The sequence below is a fragment of the Aulonocara stuartgranti genome (assembly GCF_965226115.1).
Source record: "Aulonocara stuartgranti genome assembly, chromosome: 4".
NCBI lineage: Eukaryota > Metazoa > Chordata > Actinopteri > Cichliformes > Cichlidae > Aulonocara > Aulonocara stuartgranti.
The window spans coordinates 16,912,596-16,933,369 of NC_138942.1; the positions used below are offsets into that span (position 1 = coordinate 16,912,596).

General features: G+C 42.7%; 3 protein-coding genes across 4 annotated transcripts; 2 read left to right on the plus strand and 1 right to left on the minus strand.

Moving 5' to 3' along the window:
- The first annotated feature begins 287 nt into the window (after nt 1–287).
- On the plus strand, nt 288–11,455 carry LOC309704755 (testis-expressed protein 2-like). Of its 2 annotated transcripts, none has more exons than XM_082530147.1 (12): nt 288–1,121; nt 3,839–5,193; nt 6,178–6,378; nt 6,674–6,956; nt 7,152–7,339; nt 7,920–8,120; nt 9,283–9,382; nt 9,825–9,957; nt 10,053–10,190; nt 10,306–10,515; nt 10,640–10,760; nt 10,938–11,455. In XM_082530147.1, exons 2-12 carry the CDS (start codon nt 3,985–3,987, stop codon nt 11,082–11,084), a joined length of 2,931 nt encoding a protein of 976 aa, XP_082386273.1. In that variant the 5' UTR covers nt 288–1,121; nt 3,839–3,984; the 3' UTR covers nt 11,085–11,455. The 2 variants fall into 2 exon arrangements, with proteins under 2 accessions (XP_082386273.1, XP_082386274.1); XM_082530148.1 differs by lacking the exon at nt 288–1,121 and adding an exon at nt 3,676–3,752.
- A 51-nt stretch (nt 11,456–11,506) lies between these two features.
- On the minus strand, nt 11,507–15,555 carry LOC309704764 (large ribosomal subunit protein uL3-like). The gene is made up of 10 exons (XM_082530168.1): nt 15,349–15,555; nt 14,396–14,588; nt 13,882–14,050; nt 13,632–13,767; nt 12,795–12,981; nt 12,538–12,698; nt 12,274–12,375; nt 12,027–12,122; nt 11,820–11,939; nt 11,507–11,619 (listed from the first exon to the last, which is right to left on the minus strand). The coding sequence occupies exons 1-10, from the start codon at nt 15,418–15,420 to the stop codon at nt 11,560–11,562; spliced, it is 1,296 nt and encodes a 431-aa protein (XP_082386294.1). The 5' UTR covers nt 15,421–15,555; the 3' UTR covers nt 11,507–11,559.
- Nucleotides 15,556–17,504: 1,949 nt separating this feature from the next.
- On the plus strand, nt 17,505–20,166 carry ndufb10 (NADH:ubiquinone oxidoreductase subunit B10). The gene is made up of 4 exons (XM_082531766.1): nt 17,505–17,748; nt 18,024–18,162; nt 19,631–19,770; nt 20,020–20,166. Exons 1-4 carry the CDS (start codon nt 17,601–17,603, stop codon nt 20,106–20,108), a joined length of 516 nt encoding a protein of 171 aa, XP_082387892.1. The 5' UTR covers nt 17,505–17,600; the 3' UTR covers nt 20,109–20,166.
- Nucleotides 20,167–20,774: the final 608 nt, after the last annotated feature.

A 20,774-nucleotide genomic window follows, 5' to 3' on the forward strand; every position in this document is an offset into this window, starting at 1 on the left:
AGGACTGATGCACCATGTCGCAACACTGTTGTTTTATAGGCGGTCCGTGCCTCAACACTTCAAGCCTTTAAGACCCCAGTTACTTATAATTAATGATTGTCAGTGGATTACCCGAAAAACTATATTAAGCTAGCACCCACCCTTTGTTTGTTTGCATGTTTCAGCACAGGACCCAAAGGTTTATGCAATAACTGATATCTGAAGCACAAATAATAATAATAGTAATAATAATAATAATAAAAACAATACAACCGTCGAGCACAAATACAGCTGGCAACCTAAAAGCAGTCGCGGGAAATCAGGTTATTGCCTCCCGTTTAATCCTTCTCTTTCTAAATGTATATTCCTTTAAGTCACACAAGCACAAACCCAATGATGCAAATCATTAATATGGAGCTTTAAAAAAACAATGTTAATGATTTAAGTCAATTAAGTAATTAGTAAATTAATTAGAAGGGAGTCATGAAAAGTTTCCTGTTTGCACGCACAGATGAAAGCGGGGCTTCAATGTTAGCTGGATTGCCATAAAAACAGTCTTTTGAACATTAATCCCGGCGTGAATTTTCCAGGTCGCGCAATTACATAAGTCTGCGTACAGCGGGGACTGCGGTGTGGAGCGGAGAGGAGGGTTGAGCTCAGGCTCTGTTTTCACGCTGTGGGGCAGAGCAGAGAGGAGTCGTCACTCCGCCAACTGTTGGCCTCTGAGATCTAATCTGGATTACAGTTTGGTCCACTCTGCAGCCAGGACACCGATAATCACATTATTCTGTTTCGGCCTGACGCCTCCCGAAGCGGGCGGAAGTGGCGATGTCAAGTCGTGGCACCGCCGCTGGCTTGCTTGTCTCTCAAAGCTGAACTGCGCGTTTAAACGCCAGTCATTTGTTCTCGGGAGTTTGGATGGTTTCCCCAGCGAAGGTGATGTGAATGAAGTTGGGTGAGCGTTCCTGCGGTAGGTGGTTGGCTGGGTGGCGTGAATCCCCGTGTGCAGAGCACGCACTCTGCAGCACATCCAGACCGATCACTGCAGCCTGCGCTGGAAGCGCAATAAATTACTCTGGACCTCACCCAACCTCTGCCACTGATATATTAGAGGGGCAGATGGTCAGTCATGGCACGTTTAGGTAAGTACTAACGCATTGCTGTTTTTCTTTTGTTTGGGAAAAATCTCTGTCAGTGCAATAGAATAGATTCTTTTACTACCAAAAAATCAGAGTTGTAGGATTTTGTCTTGAGACACTGATTTTCTCGTCCTCATCATGCTCTGGTGAATTTGGTGTGTTTTGAAATAGCTCTACTTATCAGCGGGGAACGGTTTAAAAGCTAAAAAACAAAAAAGTTTTGAGGGAGGATGTGCTCCAACAGACTCTTTAAGCCCCTGAAGTATTATCTTAATAACCTGCTTCAGTTCAAGTCCACTGATACTTACCTTGTGATACCCAAACAAACACCACCCAGTGCCAAATGTGTCACCGTGGTCAAATGGTTGTTTGAGGGCAAGATTAAGAGGCACAGGGATGGCATGGAAATAAAGGTGCGTGATGCCAGCCTCTAGGGCCAGTCCTCAAATGATCCCAGGTAACAGTTAAATCTATTTATTTTAATGAATTAAATCTTTCTCAGAAAAAAATAACATTTGAAATATTATTTTGTCTCCTCTTTATCCGATTCCCCCCACTTAATCCAGGATAAAAAGGCCAAGAGGAGGACAGAGCAGGGGAGACATGACACTTTGGCAGAATTCAAAACCGTGTTGACGTCAGGGATAAAAGTGGGACTCTCTGCTGGTGCCATCATTATTCCCTCAATCCATTCTGACTCATATGTTGCTGTCTGCTGATTGGAAGAATATGCTGGAAGAATATATCAAATGCACATCATTTGATATCGCTTTCAGTGTCAAACGTGAACTTTGTCATCTCAGCTGTATGCAAGTGTGCAGAGAGATGGAACTGCAAATCTCGGAGACCCCAGTGAACACATAGTGCAAATAAAACAAAACATTTTGCTTCAACATGAAGAACAGTGCAAATACTAAATACGCACAAGTAGGCAATATGCTCCTAAATTTAAACTAAATGATGTGGTTAATATTTACAGAGAATATAGGACGATGGTTGAATTGACCAAACGTGTTCTGAGTGTATGGGCAGGTATAAATGACGTGTGCAATACAGAAGCTTAACCTGAAGACAGAGTCTGAACTTACAGACCTATGAAATACGACATGTGCATTCTTAGAGTTCAGTGTGTGACTTTTTCCATCAGTGTCCTTGTGCGTGAGTATAAGATCTTTTAGCTTGTGACATTTAAAAAAAAAAGCACATTTATAGAAAGTTTTCAGGTCTGATAGTTTGTCACGGTTAAGCCTTCACACTGAAAGGCTGGGAGTCGCCCAGCTGTTGACAGCTTTTTAATGCCAAGAACTGCATTTTCAGTTATCATTTCTCTATTATTTTCTTAACAAGCTACTAAACTGTTATAACAAAGGATTTATTGCTGTCTCGGTTTCTTTGCATTTTACTTTCTCTTACAAAATGAGCTTGTTTCCTTTGAACCGTGTTTTTAGTTCTTTTTTTCTGCTCATTATTTCTTTCCTGTGACAGAAAAAATGTTGGTGTGTAGATTCTAATTTTAGCTTCTAATCCTTCATATTTTTTTCCAGAGGAATATCTGCTCCACTTTCCACTCCCAAACGACAAACCAAGAACACGAGGTCTAGGCTTGCCTGTATCTTTGTCTCCAGTCCTCTGAGGGTTACACCTCCTCACTCTTACTTGTGCAAAATTGCATCCACAGTCCTGCCTGGAAAGCTGCCAACTCCCTGCTGACTCTATATTCCACTGAGCAGCGGAGGTTTTCCTCCCCCTGTCAGCACGAACTGATCCAAATTGACTTGCAAGTGGAAATTGATTAGGGTAATGCAGTACTGTCTAGGGCAGCTTAAGCACTCAAAGAGCAGCACTTTTGGTTAATTAGATTTGACAAGCAGCCCAGCAGCTTGGTGCTAAAATTAATATCTCGCCGTATGAGCGTCATGCAGAGACACAGAGAGATTTGGTGGCACCCAAAGCAAGTTAACCGGTTTCTTTTTCAGGCCCTGAAAATTGGTTTCATCAAGATCATTTATAACACACAGAACCAATTACTAATCATGTTGTTCAAATTTTGCTTCTTATTTCCTTGCATGACTGTATTTGCTCACTAATAGCCGCATTTCTTAGTTTATTATGATGCAGATGAGCAGGGTCACATTACATTGCTCATAAAGCTTGACTGATACTGCAGATCACACTGTGTTGTGTGTGTGAGCTAGTTTATGGATAAATGCACTTGAAACTGACTGATTCATCAAATGCAACTTGTGCCCTGAGTGATTTAGTTCTCTGTTACAAAAGCTTCTTTAATCAGGAAGATTACAGCCGTTTGATGTGTTGACTCTCAGTGAATTAAACTGTACAGTCTGCCTGGCAATGATATATGCTCGTGATCGATTTAAAGGGTTTTTAACCTCCTAAGACCCGAACTCTTCCACGACATGCATTTTTAATTTCTCTTTGATATTTGGGCATATTGGGGCCCGATGAATGTAAAAACAAAGAATTACCAGATTTTTTTTTTTTTTACCTTACTTTTGTTTTTAAGAAAATAAGAGCCACATCTGAGGATATTCATTTAAAAGACGAAGGAGAAGGTGCAGAAAGGACTGAGAGAAAAAACAAGTGACAAGAGAAAGGGGAAAGAAACTTTCAAAGGTTTGGAAGAGTGGAACAGAGAGAAAGGAAATAAAGGGCAGGTCAAAGTAGTGGATTTAAAACTATATTTTCACTGTTTTTTTCAGGGTCCAACACAATGGACTGCACCCACCCTGAGAAGGATTTTCCAGTTGTCCATGCAGTTACAGTCTCTCATGCATTCGTGTCTCGGAGGGCTACAACTCCATCTTTTTGACCACATCCTCATCTTAGCTCCTCATTAACAACCATCATGGAGGACAGCAAGCTGATCTTCAGTCTGGACCGCCATGAGGAGGGTCCTTCTGTGACCTTTTCCAAAGACAAACCAGAAAGCAGGGAGAGCCGGCCTGAACCCAATTTGTGGATCAATCTGGACCTTAGCCAAGGGCAACGCTCCCAGCCTCTCTTCCTGCCTCACTCCCCCTCTTCCCCAGGCTCGTTAGCTGATCTATCAGAATCATCAGCAGGTCTGCCTGTCACCACCAACCTAGTGAAATCTTCCTCCACGGATCTGGAGCCAAGGGAAAGCAGCTCTTTAAGAAGCAAGCCCCTCCTCAGTCTGGTCAAGTCTCTCAGCACAGAGATCTCCCGCCGTGTAGAGCCCGAGGTCAACCTCTCCAAGTCTGACTCCAAGCTACATTTGCATCCTTTTAAGCAGCTTACATATCCAAAGATACTGGAGGCCAGACCTGAAACAGGAGGAATGGGTGAGAACGACGCCTGGGTTTCACCTCCCTCCACGGGCAGCATGTCTCCCACGGAGCCACGGGGCAGTTCCCTTATCGCCGAGCTGGAGGACACGCGGCGGAAGTTCTCGGAGGCCATGCAGGACCCACTGAGCATGCTGAGTAAGATTATGGGGGATGAAAGCTCTGGAAGCCCCAAGCAGGGGAGGACTTCTGGTGCAGGAGAATCACCAGCCCCCCACAGCACTGGTGGAAGAGATGGAAGCAGCGACGAAGCAGGCCTCAGGTGTCGGAGGAGGACTGACGGTGAGCACAAAGGGGTGTGTGACACTGCCGTCAGACGACTCCAAAAGGATTCATTAACAAAATCCTCCATCTCCCCAGAACGGCACACCCTAAGCAGAGACAAACATTTGGAAATCTGCACCTATGGGGATATGATTCAGGTGGTGGAGCGCCAGAACAGCTCCAGAGAGACACATCCTAGAACTTACCCTCAGTGTCAAGTGACAGTGCCGGGTTCATCTTTGCCTCTTTACTGGCTCTTTCCTGTGGGCCTTCTAGCTTATGGTTTCTTTGTCCTGCCTCTTCCTCCCTACGTGACAGGTCTGTCAGTGGGGGTTGCATGTGGCTTTATGCTGGGCTTGGTACTGGTGTTCATGTTTGCCCCACAGCGCTCAGCCGCCAAAAGGAACTGGGTCTTACATAGCAAACTCAGTGCCGTGAATGACAATCCACTGGACGGAGAGCTCGCAAATCTACACAACCTACAGGTAATAAATTAGTTTTTAAAATTACTCTATACATGAGCATAGAAGAAGACTAATCTAAATGTTACCTCTAAATCCGTATGCAGTCAAACTGTGGCAGATCAAGACGACAGATACCCAGGAGGACTGTTGTTTTCCCTCTAAATGAAATTGTGCAGGTCAAAGTTTGTATCGCCACAATGAATCTGTTTTAATAGCTTTCCACCTGCTTTAATTCTGCTTTGTGTTCATTTGCAACCATTAATATGATAAAGATTATTACAGCATTTCCATCACAAACATGTTGCCGTTTAAAGAGCCATTGTTGTGATTACGCACACTCCGATCTGCCTCTGTATGCAAAATAACCTCTGCAGCCACTCCTTTTCTGTTTCCTCTTTTGCTAATTTGGCTACATGGAAATGCTCAAATGTTTGTTTTGCAGGATGAGAGATCAAAATATCAAAGATCAGCGGGCATTAGATAGCATCAAAGAAAGATAGTGCTTTGAATGGTGCTTAATGGAATCGTTTTTAGGTAATTGCTGTTTTAAAAGTAGCCCCTGAGGACCGATTATTATCCATGAAAGAGAGGTGCAGTCTGATAATAGCTTTCTCAAAGTACTTCTGTGTCAGTCTGACTAGAACAGTGATACTTAAAAAGATTTTAAAAAAGACAAATTGTATCAGGATAGAGGGCCTTAAGAGGGTGTTAAGTGAGAGTTGTATTGTGCCCGGGCTCGTGTTTCCCCTCCTGCTGAGCTGTTTGTCACAGTTTGCACCACTTGCTGTGGATCTAATTTGCCACAGTACAATCTTTGCCTCCCTAGCCGTATTTAATGCTTAAATGTTAACTCTTGGTTAAATGCAGCCTCAATACAAATACAAATATTTGTATTTGTAGATGTACTTTAGTTTTACCAAGAAAACATAAAATGGTTTGTGGCTGCAGAGGTTTCTGCTTGAATCCTGTCCTTTTGGATTAAATGTTCTTATTACTCACTTTCAGGGCTGGATGAATGAGACCCACAGCTATGACCCTGAGACTTTCCACCCCTCCATCACACACTCTGTCTATGTTACACTGGAAGGCAGCCGGCTGCAACTAGCATACCCACGTGCCAACATCGCCCGGTGGGCTTCTTTCGACGAGACACCCCACAAAGCCGTTTTTCTGCGTTCACGCACTTACCAGCTGGCTAACTGTAAGGTCAGTTCATTTGTGAGAAAGCAAGCCTGCCTTTCAGAGGGACATTAGAACCACCTGAACCCCTTGCTCTTATTTCTCTGCGCCCACTGAAACAGTTATGACCAAAACTAATAAACCGGACCTCTCCGCTATCTCACCTGCCCACTGAGGCAAACTAAAGTAGCTCTCCCTGTATGATAACAGAGTAAAGTTAACACACATTCACTGGCAGTGCTTTCAGAGCATGTTGTATAAATGCAGATGGAACAGAAATGAAATGAATAGTTGGTCCTTCTTTTCAACATTTTTACTTCAGGTGTCTCTGGTGCCTCCTGGTTTGGCTCGTAAGAGGGTGTGGAACAGGAAGTACCCAATCTGCATCACTCTGGCTGAGGGGGAGGTAGGGGAGGAAAGCGTGGTTGAAGGGCAGGAAACCGAAGAAGAAAGGGAAGAGAAAAACACAGATCCCCACCAGCAGTTTCCCGTCACCCTCTACCTGTTTGGTCGCACTGGAAGAGAGAAGGAGGAGTGGTTCCAGCATTTTGTGTCAGCCTCTAGAGCCTTAGCCCAGACCAGTGTAAGAGATGAAGGAAACACAGGTAAGAAGACGACTTGGTTGAGTGATATGGAGAAATTCAGCTGGTTGCGATACTATATGTAGCCCGGAAAAGTCACCTCTTTCATTTAAAATACATGTACTACAAGTTACTCAATGCCAAATTTGCCTTATTCGATCATTCTTTCAGCAATATTTTTAGATTCACCAACTCTTTACTTTCAAATGTGTCACACAGAAACACTAAGCAGTGGAGAGACCATTAAAGAAAGCACAGAGGAGCTGCCTGATTTCCCAGGAGCAATGAAAGCAAGAACCCTATTGGACTACAGCTCCTACATGACTCAGCTAATGGGCTCAGAAAGTTGCAATCCCACCCCCAGCCCCTGCCACAGTGACAAGGGAAGCCCCACGACTTGCAAAAAGGTCAGTGAACAAGCTTTAGATTGACTATCAAGCATCTCTCGAAGTGATGTAAACTTTAAACTTCCCGTCACTGTTTTTCAGGTTCCATTTAAATAGTTTTTTTTTCCATCGGGGGGAGATATAGCAGTGTTTCTTAGCCCTGTTTAACTCATGTCACAATAACCCACACTGATCAGAGCTGCTTTATATCCACTTTTCTTTTATAGTGTTCTCTGTGCTCACATGAGCCTTGTCCAGAATGCTGGCTCAGCTAAATACACCTGCTGACTGGACCAAATTTTTGTATTCAGCAATATCAGATATCATCTGGCTGGAAAACTATAAATAGTAACTCATTGGGACTGGAACATACTTGTCTGTGCTTCTAATGCTGAATTAGGTGGTTTGGGATTGGAACCCCCACAGAGGGACAGTCTGTTCAGATGTTTAGAGGAGGTGCCACAGAAAATGAGAGTGGTATTTATTTTAGATGACAGTGCAAGTGCGTATTTTGTTTCTCAGTCCTATTTGGTCATTTTACTCCTGAAAAATGTTTGTGGAAATATATATGTCTCATTTTTTTTTTAAATATTTCCTGCAGATTGACGCCAAAGAGCATGGTTCTGGAGGTCAGGGTGGAGCTGAGGCTGATGCAGGTACTGGGCCGGGGGAATGCTCTGCAGAGAGTGAGCCCACCTGGGTTAACTGTCTGGTGGGAAGAATCTTCTGGGACTTTCTCTGGGAGAAATACTGGGCCGATCAGGTGGCGCACAAAATCCAGAAGAAACTCAGCAAGATCAAGGTGATGGTGTATGAGAATGTGTGTAGGTTAGGTGTGGGGGTTTTTTTTGTTTGTTTTTTAGCAAACTAAAGGAAAGAGAAACATAAAAATCACATTTGGCCCCTGCATGCTACCAGAACTGCTGTGATGCATTACGCCTGTGGTTTACTGCTCTATAAGGGGACAAGTGCACCCCAATCATACTAGCAAACAAAGGTGCCAGATACACTAACCATAGGTTGGGTGTTGCTCATTCTATGCTGCCTTTCATGGATCACAAAAAGTTAGCAGTTGGCATAGGGGAGCTGAAAATGTTATTTATTTTTCGAGCTTAGTCAGATACCACAGCATCAGCAGTGTCCCTGTGACTAATGATGTGGCTTCTTAAAGAGATGGAAACTAAATAAACTGTAGGACAGCCTGAACATCAGGTCAGAGGTCAAAATACATGACATTAAGTGCACAAACGCTGCCTTTCTCCTTTTCTGTGTGTGTGTGTGTGTGGTGTGTTCCTGTCTAGCTATCTTTGTGAGGACCAAAATCTGCATTCTACTATACTTGTGAGAACCAACAGTCACTTGTGAGGACACACTCACCGGTCCTCACATGTTTGAAGGCCTTTTTGAGGCTCAAAATGTGGTTTTAGTGTCAGAGTTACAGTTGGGTTATGGTTATGGTTAGGTTTAGGGTAAGGGTTAGGGTTAGGCATTCATTTTTAATGGTTAGGATTAGGGGAAGGGGCTAGGAAAACCTGTCAATGAAGGTCCTCACTAAGATAGCTGAATGGGGTTGTGTGTGTGTATGTGTGTGTGAGAGAGAGAGAGAGAGAGAGAGAGAGAGAGAGAGAGAGAGAGAGAGAGAGAGAGAGAGAGAGAGAGAGACTGCTGATAATGCACTCCCTCTGGCTCCCAGGGCAATGGGTGGGGAGTGCTTAGAGGAGCACTGATGGTCCTGCAGCATCCCATTGCTCATTGCATACACTCCTCTGTGACACAGACCTTCTGTTTTTTTTCTCTTACACAGTCACACACATATTCACACAGTATAGTTTCCCCTGCTCGCTCATTTCATGGAGGTAATTAGCCAGCCTTGTAATACTTCTGCTGTGCTTTTGCCTGACTATATTTTAAGAGCTTTCTTTTACTGACGTGAATGCACCAAGACTCCCTTTGTCTCATTGTAGCTGCCGTACTTCATGAATGAGCTGACTCTAGCTGATCTGGACATGGGCACCTGCCTACCTCACATCCTTAGCACATCTAAACCTACGCTGGACTCCAGAGGTACACCATGGTTGTGTTCATATGCTTCCTTTGTCAAATACTTTCTAACGCACGCATTTTAACTGCATGCGAGGAGTAGCCAGACTTTACTGGTTACTTAACAGCGTATACCCAGATCTCTTTCTCAGTCGCATTCCTGCTGTGAGTACAGGCCAAGATCTCAATTGTTTCATTACTGAGTTTGGTTTGTCATGGCCGTCCTAAAAGCTTTCCATTGTCTCCCGCTGAAGCGATTAGCAATCCTCTTAGCCCGAGCTATCGTCGACCAACAATAACTAGCCGAAGCTATCATCCGCCAGTCTAATGTCCCTTCTGCACAACACCGTGCCAAAACGGATTAAGAAGAGAGACTAAACCAAACTCAGGGTTTTGAACTAATTAAGAATTCAGCTGCTGTAAGCTTTAAGCCCTTCCTTTTTTCCCCCACACCTTTATCCCCAAGGTCTGTGGCTACAGCTGGAGTTGGTGTACACCGGCTGCCTTCAGATGACCCTAGAGACAAAGATGAACCTGTGTAAGCTGGGTAAAGAGGGAGAGGATGAGGCTCACAGTGTACCAGAGACCCAGAAAGTGGGGTGAGACCCACTTTAGCATTTCAGTGTTTGCGAAGAAATGTGTTTTTAACCTGAGCAGGTTGATATGATGACTAGAACTGTTATGTTTTTTTCAGCTCTAAGATGAAGCTGTGTATACTGGCTGATAGTGATGAAGAGTCATCCAGCGCAGGGTCATCTGATGAAGAGGAGGTCCCTCCATCTGAGCTACACGGATGCGTGGGAGACAAGAGTCCTGTAATGGCGGCTGACGGGTAACTTAAAAACTTATTTAGAATTTTTCCACCTAGAAATATGAAGGCATGGTGATGACATTTCATCACTATGAGGTAGTCCCTATTGACTGTTCTTGGTCTTTATCCTTTACAGGCACGCAGGTGGCAGGACAAGCAGGAAAATCTTGAGATTCGTGGACAAGATAGCAAAGTCCAAATACTTCCAGAAAGCCACAGAGAATGAGTACATAAGAAAGAAGATATCTGAGGTTTCCAACATGCCCCTGATGCTGAGCGTTGAGGTCCTGGAGCTTTCTGGGACGCTGGCCATCAACATCCCTCCTCCTCCTACTGATAGGATATGGTGCTGATTCTCTTGGCTGTCTTACCACTTCACTGAATTTAATTACCATCAAGAAATTCAGTGCAAACTGCAGGTTTTGTTTCTTTACTCATTATACACCATGGTGATAGCCGCTCTCTTTCAGGTACAGTTTCCGGGTGCCTCCCAGGTTGGACCTTCATGTGCGTCCCATGCTGGGGGAGAGGGAGGTCACCTTCACTCATGTAACTGAGTGGATTGAGAAAAAACTGCAGTGTGAGTTCCAGGTCAGTCCATCAGTGTTTCCGTTTGCCCACGGGGATGATTCCGATTAATAATTCATGCATTTATGTTCTGACAGATTGATATCAGCATGAGCAGAAATTTCCTGCGTCTGTGACAGTAACGTTTAATGATTGCATTAGTAATTAAATATGGTTGTGTTGTCCTTTGTCTCTGAACAGAAAGTGTTTGTCATGCCCAACATGGATGATCTTTATCTGCCCCTCATGACATCTGGACTGGACAACCCACCCGCATCCCACCATTCCTCAATCCATTCCTCATCCCAGCAATCGTCCATGGAGTCTCAGGAGTACCTGTCAGAGTAGGCGCGGCTGATGCCTCAGATGTTGAGGCAAAATTGCTGATGTTCAGCTATTATCCTGAATCTCTAATGGATTCAGAGGCTGCTGCAGCTGGGTCCCAGCTTGAGTGGGTTCTCTGTTACCAGTGCAGGACAAACGTCTCCTGAAGCCTCGCTGAGCTCAGCAGTGACCTCCTGACTGTGAGAATGATGCTGCAGTGCCCCCTACTGTGAAGTTCATTACTGACAAGAGAAATGTTTTTTACAATGCTGACAACTGCTAACTGCACAAAATTAAAGGGTTATTGATGTATTTTTAAAAGGGAATGCTGTTTGAGCCAACTATCATCCATCCGTCCATCCATCCAGGAAAGAATAAAATTTGATGAAAACTTTCCTCGTGTGTTCCTTATTGATTAGAAACACAAATGCAGTTAAAACACAAAATTCAAGTATAACTTACACATTTTATTGTTCTGTAGGGTTTATAATCCACACTTTCAGGCCTCCTCTGGCAGAGGACCTGGCATTGTTTTTTGGGTGTCTTTCTTCAGAGGCCCCTGCAGGTAAACAAGAGGTCGGGAGTTAAAACACAGCAGGATAATTACAGATTTTATTATGTCATCAGTGGATAGTTTGAACATTTGAATCATATTGTGCTGTTATTTTGCCTCACTCGATCAAAATCTTTGCTTCCTGGTATTCAGTTGGGTTTTTTTGGTTGTTGTTTTTTTCTTTATGGTTGTTTTTTCACACTCACCATAAATGCTCTCTTCTCCTGGGCTGTCTGGAAGCGCCCATGGCCAAATTTGGAAGTGGTGTCAATGAACTTGAGCTCGATGCCTTCCTTGGACTTGCGCGATGTGTGCGTGAGTAAAGACTGTGAGGAGGAGCAGCCAAAAACGTTAAACTACACTTACACGAATGATACCTGTAAGAGCTGAAGACTTTAAATTCCTCACCCTACCTTTCGAAGGGTGAGGACACGTTTTTTAGCCCCGATAATGCAGCCTTTCACCATGACAAAGTCATTATTCACTTCACCATAGCGAGGAAAGCCTCCCTATGACATAAATGTAGTAATAAAGGTTAAAATATCTCACCTGATGCAAACTCTTCATTTTATATTACTGTTGATACATTATAAATATCGACTTTGGATACGAGAAAACTTTCATGCACAATATGATACTGTAACACAAAGCTGGGAGTACTATGGGGGTAATGGTTTTCTGGCTGATGTCATAGTTAGTAGACGCATTGTTCCGGATCACTTTTCCATCCTGGATGTGAAGACCCCTACCAATACGGTAGATCTGAAAAAACAAAAGAGGACATCAAGATTTCAATTATGGAAAACCCCTCATACTAATAATAATAATTCATAATACTCCTTATTTAAAGAGATGTTTAGGCAACCAACAAACATTGACTAGGTGTGTGCAAATATAATATAGTAAGTTGTTAAAGCTATAAACCTTTTTGTTGATCTCAGTGCGGTGATGATAGCCTCTCTGACCAGCGCGAGCTTCAGTGTAGCCCACACGGGCAGGATGCCAGGCTCCAATACAAGCTACCTTCCTCAAACCCTTGTGAGTCTTCCGTGGGAGTTTCTTTGTGTGCCAGCGGCTTGTCACGCCTATCAGCCCAAAGACGTAAAAGTCATGGTTGGACCTTCCGGTTTATTACTCATTAAACTTTTCAACGCCTGGAGCTGCCACAGCACATTTCCTACCTTTGAAGCCGTGACCTTTCGTGACACCGATGACATCAATCATCTCATCCTGGTAGAAGACGGCAGATACGGGCACAGCCTGCTCCAGGTGCTCCTTCGCCCAGTCCACCTTGTCCGAGATGGTACCCCCATTTAGCTGCACCTCCACGACGTGAGCTTTTTTCTGCCTTAAGGGCAACAGTCGCATCTGGAGGCAGATGGAAAGTAATTAGGGAAGCCTGCAAGCTGCAAACAGAAGCAGCTCCCAAGTCTAAAACAACTATGTTGTTAAGTGCAGAGCTTGAGAAGCATACTGAAAAGCATCTTGCTTTCAAGTTACTATAATTAGATTTATTATTCAGCATGTGGCCATGTTTGAACTCTCAGATGTAACACCAGTCACTTGGAACAACTCTGATATTTAAATGTGCATGTTGATGTTTTTTTTCATGAGCTGAGGAGGCTTGATCTTAGCAGGATTTTAAGAACTGAAATCTTGGCTGATCTTTGGCTTCATGCTGCCAACATAAAGGCAAAGACTCTGTGAGTGGCCTTCATCCCCCGTGAAAATTATTTATAAACTGCTATTTGAAACTGCCCTCCAGTGCTCCCCACAGGGTGATCGTTGTAGTCAAAGCCATCCAGCTACCGACAGCCAAGAGTTTGGGGATTTGGAGGCTTTTGTCTCTGTTGCATGTGGGCAGTTGGATAACTCTGACACCTCTGCCCCCTCCATGGGAGAGATTTAACAGAAGGAGATCAAGTAAATAAATATCAGTGATTATACTAGCCGATGACATCAGATGGAAAACTAAAAACGGAGCTAATGTGATGCAGGATGGTGATTTTAGAACCTACCTGTGAGTGAACAATAACCCTGATGACTGAACAGTACTTCTTCATGGCATTGAAGTCTTTGTTAAGCTGCTTCTTGCCTGTCTCGTCCTGCCACTTCTTAGCATACTTAGTGAAGGCCTTCTTCTTGCTCTTATACCTGAAACACAGAAAAGCTCAGCACATATTGAAGGAACAACAGTGTGACAAGACCGTATGTGCGGGTCAATTACTTCTATGCACAGGAGAGCTTTAAATGATCACACACGCGTACCAGTTTTTATAAAATCTGCGCTTGCACTCGTCACTCAGGTGCTCAGCAAAGATGGTTTTCAGGGAGCGCAAACCACGGATCGTTTTGATGTATCCCACAACACCCACCACAATGACAGGCGGAGTCTCGATGATGGTCACCGCCTCAACTTCTTCTCGCTTTGATTGCTCTGTGGAAGACAGAAGGAGGCAGATCCTGCTAGGAAAACTGACAGATTCAAGTCAGTGAAACATGCAGCAAGTAAACAGAAGGTGATAAAAAGGTAAAAATATGCAAAACAAAAGAGACGTGAAGGAATGCATTTTAAGTTTAGCCTCAGCACAAAATCAAAGCAGCTTTCAGTTTTTAACACTAACAGCTTGAATGCAGCCTGAGCAATGCCCAGTTTATTCTTTCTGTATCATTTGATTTTATTCAACTTTCAATTTCTATTTACATCTCTAAAATAATGCATGCTATATACTAAATAGATAACAGATTGTCTAAAGTCTTGCATCCATCAATGTTTACATACTGAGGGCAGTGCGGTGCACCTCTCTCAGCGTGTGGGTCATGCCCGCCTTATATCCCAGGAAGGCAGTGAGGTGGACGGGATGGCTGGGGTTATCTTTGGGCCATGAACGCACCCTCCCCCTGTGCTTCTTGCTTCGCTTGCAAGGCAGGAACCCCATGTGCCCGTGGCGAGGAGCATGGAATTTGCGATGAGACTGAAAAGCCACAATGGAGTTGGTGCACGCCCAAATTGATGACATTTAGATAACCCATGGGTGTTTAGTGTTACTTTCATTTTTACAGTTACCATCTCCTTTTGATTATTTGTCAGGTCATAAACACACTGCCAGTGTACAACATAAGCTGATGTCCACACGTGTCCAGATGTGTACATTCGAATGTACACTTCAGTGGTGGGAGACACCCACATCACTTTATACTAAAAGTGTAGCACACATTTACATAGCAAAACAAATTATTCATTTTAGTTACTGTATTATATGGTGACATCAGTCATGTTTTTGAGCAACTGTTTGTGATCATTTCCTCATTTTCTTTAACGTCCTCCAAATCTTTAACAGTGTTAAGTTAGCGGAACACAAAAAGAGTCATCTGTCATGATCTTCCAATCTGTTGCCTTTGTATTCAGGCCATGTGCTTCTGCTTCACTCTGTTTCTGTTTCATATCTGTAATTCAGAAATCCAAATAAAATAATTAAGAAAACTTGAAACGATGGTGTCTTGTTATAGGAAAAAAAAGGTCACCAGCGCAGTGTTCCACGTGCTCTCCTAAGCGTAGCCATTACTAGATTTCAGTGTGCTTCATACACTCTTATAAATTCAAAAGGTCAAAGAAAGTGATAAATCATCTCACACACACACATGCACACATGTAGGAGGCAAAGACAGTCCAAAAAGTGCAGCTTTAACTATCCTCTAAAGAAGAAAACAACCAAAAACACAAGGAGCACTGACCATGTCTGCGGATTGTCCCAGCGACAGATAGAAAGAGACAGAAACCAGTGCAGATGCTAGAGTCATATACATAAGATGACACACAGGGCTCTAATTTGGTGTTTGGCCCAGATGAGGGGACGTATTCGCTTTCAAACAAGACGATCTCTGCCAAGTCCTGACCAGATAGGAGGAGGGAAGATGGTAATGTCAGAGGTCTGAGGTGGTGGGGAGGCCTAGTGGACAGGAACCGTACAACCAAGAAAGGAGAGGAGGAGGAAGAAAGTCTTCGCTGCCATGTAAGATAAGATAAGATAAGATAGAACTTTATTAATCCCTTGGGTGGGTTCCTCTGGGAAATTCGACTTCCAAAAAGCACAGCAACGACCGAAGTTACAGTTACAGAATTGTTATATATATATATATATATATATATATATATATACACACACACACACACACACACATATATAAATACAGAGACAAATATAAATAAAATATACGAAGGGGATAAATAGAATAAATAGGAATAAAAAATAAAAATACAAGTGAATTGCACATTTCAAGTATTGAGTCTATTGCACTGTTGACTATTTACAAAAAGTATTGCACAAGGTATTGTACAGTGAGGTGAAGAGGCACTACAGCTTAGTTGTTCCCCCCTCCTTTGTCCTCCTGTTTCCCCTCCCTCTCCCCTCCAGAGAGGAGTTAAACAGTTTGATGGCGTGTGGGACAAAGGAGTTTTTAAGTCTGTTAGTTCTTGTCTTTGGGAGAAGCAACCTGTCACTGAACAGACTCTTCTGATTGTTTATGGCCGTGTGCAGAGGATGCCCAGCATTGTTCATAATGTCCATCAGTTTCTTTAATGTCCTTTTCTCTGCCACTGTCACCAGAGTGTCCAGCTTCATGCCGACCACAGAGCTAGCCTTCCTGATCAGTTTCTCCAGCCTGGATGAGTCCCTCTTTGCTGTGCTGCTCCCCCAGCACACCACAGCATAGAAAAGTACTCCAGCAACCACCGACTGGTAAAACATCCTCAGGAGCTTCCTGCAGATGTTAAAAGACCTCAGCCTCCTGAGGAAGTACAGTCGGCTTTGGGCTTTTTTATACAGGTGCTCTGTGTTGCATGACCAGTCCAGTTTATTGTCCACCCACAGCCCGAGGTACTTGTACTTGTTGACCACCTCCACCTCCTCCCCCTCTATCTGAACCGGCAGTGGACCTTCTCTGGACCTCCCGAAGTCCACAACCAGTTCCTTAGTCTTTGAGGTGTTGAGTTGCAGGTGGTTTGTGTGACTCCATGCGACAAAGTTCCTCACCAGACTTCTGTACTCCTCTTCCTGATCATCCCAGATACACCCCATGATGGCCGTGTCATCTGCAAATTTCTGAATATGGCATAATTCAGAGTTGTTGTGATTATGCCATGTGATCATGTGACCAATGTTGACCTGATTTAGTTTTTTCAGCCCAGGACCACTCCACACCGATGAATTCAGAAACTCATGTCCTTAAGAAATTGAGGGGGCAAGGGGATCCAGTAAAGAGCTGACACAGGACCTGAGAGATGCATCTGGCCCTTCAGCTGACCCATCTACTTTTTGCTGAAATGGTCTCAGTGGAAGGGGTGACTGTCAAGAGGCTATTTTTAGTGAAGGTAAAAAAGGTTGAGGTATGCTGAAATACACGAGAACTGCACTAAAAATCTGTGGCAACAGGTCTGGAATAGCATAGAATCCAAATTTGAAATTCTTGTTCAAGTCAGGTTCAAATCTTGGTTCATCACAATAGACTGGATAGAAAGCTTACCTAAAAAAGTTCAGACTATATTAAAGAATAAAAGTTGTCATGCCAAGTACTGATGAGTACAAGTACTTTCAAGCACAATTTCCCATTTTCCTAGCAAAATATTGAGGAAAAAAAGGGCGGTTCAAGACTTTTGCATTCCAACTTAAGTTATCATAGTCGGCTCCCTGTCGCCCCCTACTGTAGCTAACTAGTACAACAGTCCAACCTGCAACCTTTACCCTTCGACCTTCATATTTTACGAAAACTGAAGTGAGCTCGTTCCAAGTTTTCTTTTAAGTTGTTTTTTATTTGTAATAATTCTAATTCAGTAATAAAGACTGGCATAAGGACGTTCGAACGCTTTTATTTGCTGACCTCTAATTCGCCATTATGTTGCTTTTCCTGCGCATGCGCTCCGTCCAAAGGAGACCTGTCGAGGTCGAATTGTAGGGGTTTTTCAGTTTTGTTCAAAACAGGGTACAAAAATGCCTGCAGACTACGATAAAGGGGCATACCCAGAGCCTCCTCGGCAGACTCCGGTTGTGGACAAACAAACAGCACTGCCAAACCCAGCTCTGATTTTGTCTAAGCTCTTCTATTATTCCGTGGACCTGCCTGTCACCACATTTAGAGGTAACTGGAAGCTAACTCGGCTAACAGGGTAGCTCTACAACATAGCACAAGAACTGAGGACGCTGTATACGCATTCTGGTTTATTTAAAGTGGTGCTTTTTCTTCCACTGAATTGTTTAAATCTAGATAAGTTACAAGCTTTGTTTTGTGCGAGTAGATGTCAGGTTTTGCGGTAGAAGTCCGCGGTTAGTTAGATGTTTATGCTAGCAATGTACAACCTACTCAGCCTGGACTGAGTTTATATGAGCTTTGAACCCTTTCCTTCCTTCGCCCAGATGCTGTTGACAGTATTCGGGCTAAAAACAAGATCGTGTACTACCACCAGAAGTTCCGTCGTGTTCCTGACCTGACGGAGTGCAAAGAGGGAGATTACCCCTGCTACTACGAGGCAGAGATGCAGTGGAGGAGAGACTAGTAAGTAACATACGAGTGAGATTCAGAGGGATGAAAACTTTTCACATGAATGCATTTTTTGTCCACCAGTCTGCACTTTGTAATGTTAATGACAAAGGAAAACATAGTTTTAGAGTTGTTTTGTAAACTAATTAAATTTAAGCAACTGAAATGCGTTTTGCAAATATATACAGACATCATTTATTGTGCATTAAAAGTCCTAAAGATGTTTCAACTTGAGTGGAGGAACAAGTGTAACACACACACTGTTAATGAATCAAACACATATTGCATTATGCCTAGGTAAAATCGTCTACAAAAACGCAAAATACTCACATCACAACCTCATCTTTTGGGCTTCATCTTTGTCAAAAGGTTTGTGGGCATTTTGAATAAATAACATGGTGCAGGTCAGGAAGTACAAGTTTTGTTAGCATGCCCCTCTGACATCAAAAAAGTCTCATACACTGTTTTGTTTTGTTTTTTGTTTTTTTAATCAGTAGGGTGGAAAGTAACCGAGTTAATATTTACAAAGCTCAAATTCATTTTATAAAGAAAATGTGTACTGTATTTAATAAATAAAAAATAAGGTTAGGCTTTGGTTCATATTATAGATGAATGAATATATAGTGAAATTGCATGCAATGTCCTCTCAATACAAAGCTCTGGGGGACAAGAGGCTTACAATATGTCTATTTAAAAAAACAAACAACTGTATAAAGCCTATAATATATGTACAAGCCTGTAAAAGTAAACATAGAATTTATAAAATGTCTAAGTAAAACATAGATCATGCCAAAACAGGACATGTCATGTTCTACAGCCATTTATTGCACGATTTGTTTTTCACTTTACAAAATAGCTTTTGGTTAAAAAAAAAAGTTTTTGTTTTTGTTTTTTTCTCACTGTTTCTACTGTTCTGAAAAGTTAAAACAGTGTCTGGGGTGGGGTGGATCTTTCATGAGGCTCTGGGCTTTTTTCTTTATGTGACAGGATACTGACAGACTTCTTTGCGTTTGTGTTGATGCTTCTAAATGACTCAGAGCATGAAGCAAAAGATGTAACTGGCCAGAAGTCCCAGCATTCTGGCAGAGCAATACCTACAGCTCATCACCTGGCCAACACACCTTCTGCAAAAAGCATGGTGGTGACAGGATCGAGCACATATCCCCAAGCATGCTTTGGAGATTTTTTTGCAGGGATTGCATGAGTGTAGCCAAATATAGGAGAACATTAAAGAAACTGTGTTCACCAGAGTGCAGTAACATGAATAGGGGGCAGCAGTTCACCTTGTAGCACAATGACACAAAGCAAACTGCCAGTATGGTGCTTGCTGGCTTCAGAAACGGTCTCAAACAGCATTAGAGCATTCCAGTCAGCCAGACTGAAAGACACATAACAATTTGGGAGAGATCAGAAGATGGCAAGTCTGTCTGACAGACTTTGACAGAAAATGAAAATCCCCTTGTGTTTCTGTCTTGTCCCTCAGCAAAGTGGATCAGGAGATCGTGAAGGTGATCCAGGAGCGTTTGAGGGCCTGCCAGCAGAGAGAAGGACACAGCTACCAGCAGAACTGTGCTAAGGAAATTCAGCAGTTCAATGAGGTGACAAAGAACTTCCAGTCACGCTGTAAGTACTGAGCTGTTCCAGAGCTTTGATGTGTGCAGTTTATAAGCAATAAGTGTTCAGTCATGGCACACAACATTTATCATTAAGTGTCATTATTTCCAGCTTTTGAGTTTGTGAGTTTGCTTTTCTTTTCCTATGTAAAGGAGATTTGGGTTTTTGCATATTGTGATTTCCTGATTTTTGGAGAGCTTTTTCTGTTTTGCTGCACAGTCGCTTCATGTATTAAATTGTCATCTTTCCTCTTTGTAGATGGAGACCTGGGAGCTTATGCCAGTGCAAGGAAATGTCTAATGAAGCAAAAAGAGCGAATGATGGCAGCTCAGGCCCAGAATGCTTAAGAATCTCTCTCTCTCTCCTATGTAATAACTGTAAAATAAAGTTTATGTTAAATCACAACTTTCTACTTTGCTTTTTTTCACACAAATTAACTAAAGTGAATGAACTGCTGCATGAAATTTAATTAATGTAATTAAAAGGGATGGAGTTTTAGTATTGATCTGCTTGAGTGGCATTAAACCATACTTTGCCTTTGAGGTGTTCTCTTTAATGCAGGTTGAAAGGCAGAGAGCAAAAGTAAGTGAGAGATGTTAACCGAGAAACTATACTGTCAGTAAAGGTGCAAAAACTAGTCTGAAGCCAGAAATTTATACCATCAACTAGTCAGACATTCCCATTTGAGTATCAGAGCTGGCAAAAGTACAGACATTAGTTAAGTAAAAGTTCATAAACTACTGTTAAAAAATATTCCACTAAAAGTTGAAGTACTGACTCAACTCATTTACTCAAGTAAAAGTAAAAAAGTAGCTGAAGGATGTTTCTTGAGATTACTCTATTCTGTAACTTATCTGTTAATAAAATATACCATGTTCTGAATGAGAGATTTGCAAAACAAATTAAAACGTACAGCTCTGCTATCACTTCCAACATAAATGAAGACAGGAAACTAAACAGCAGTGACGTTTGTAGGGTTACTGAAATTGGGTTAGCTGGTATATAATGATGTG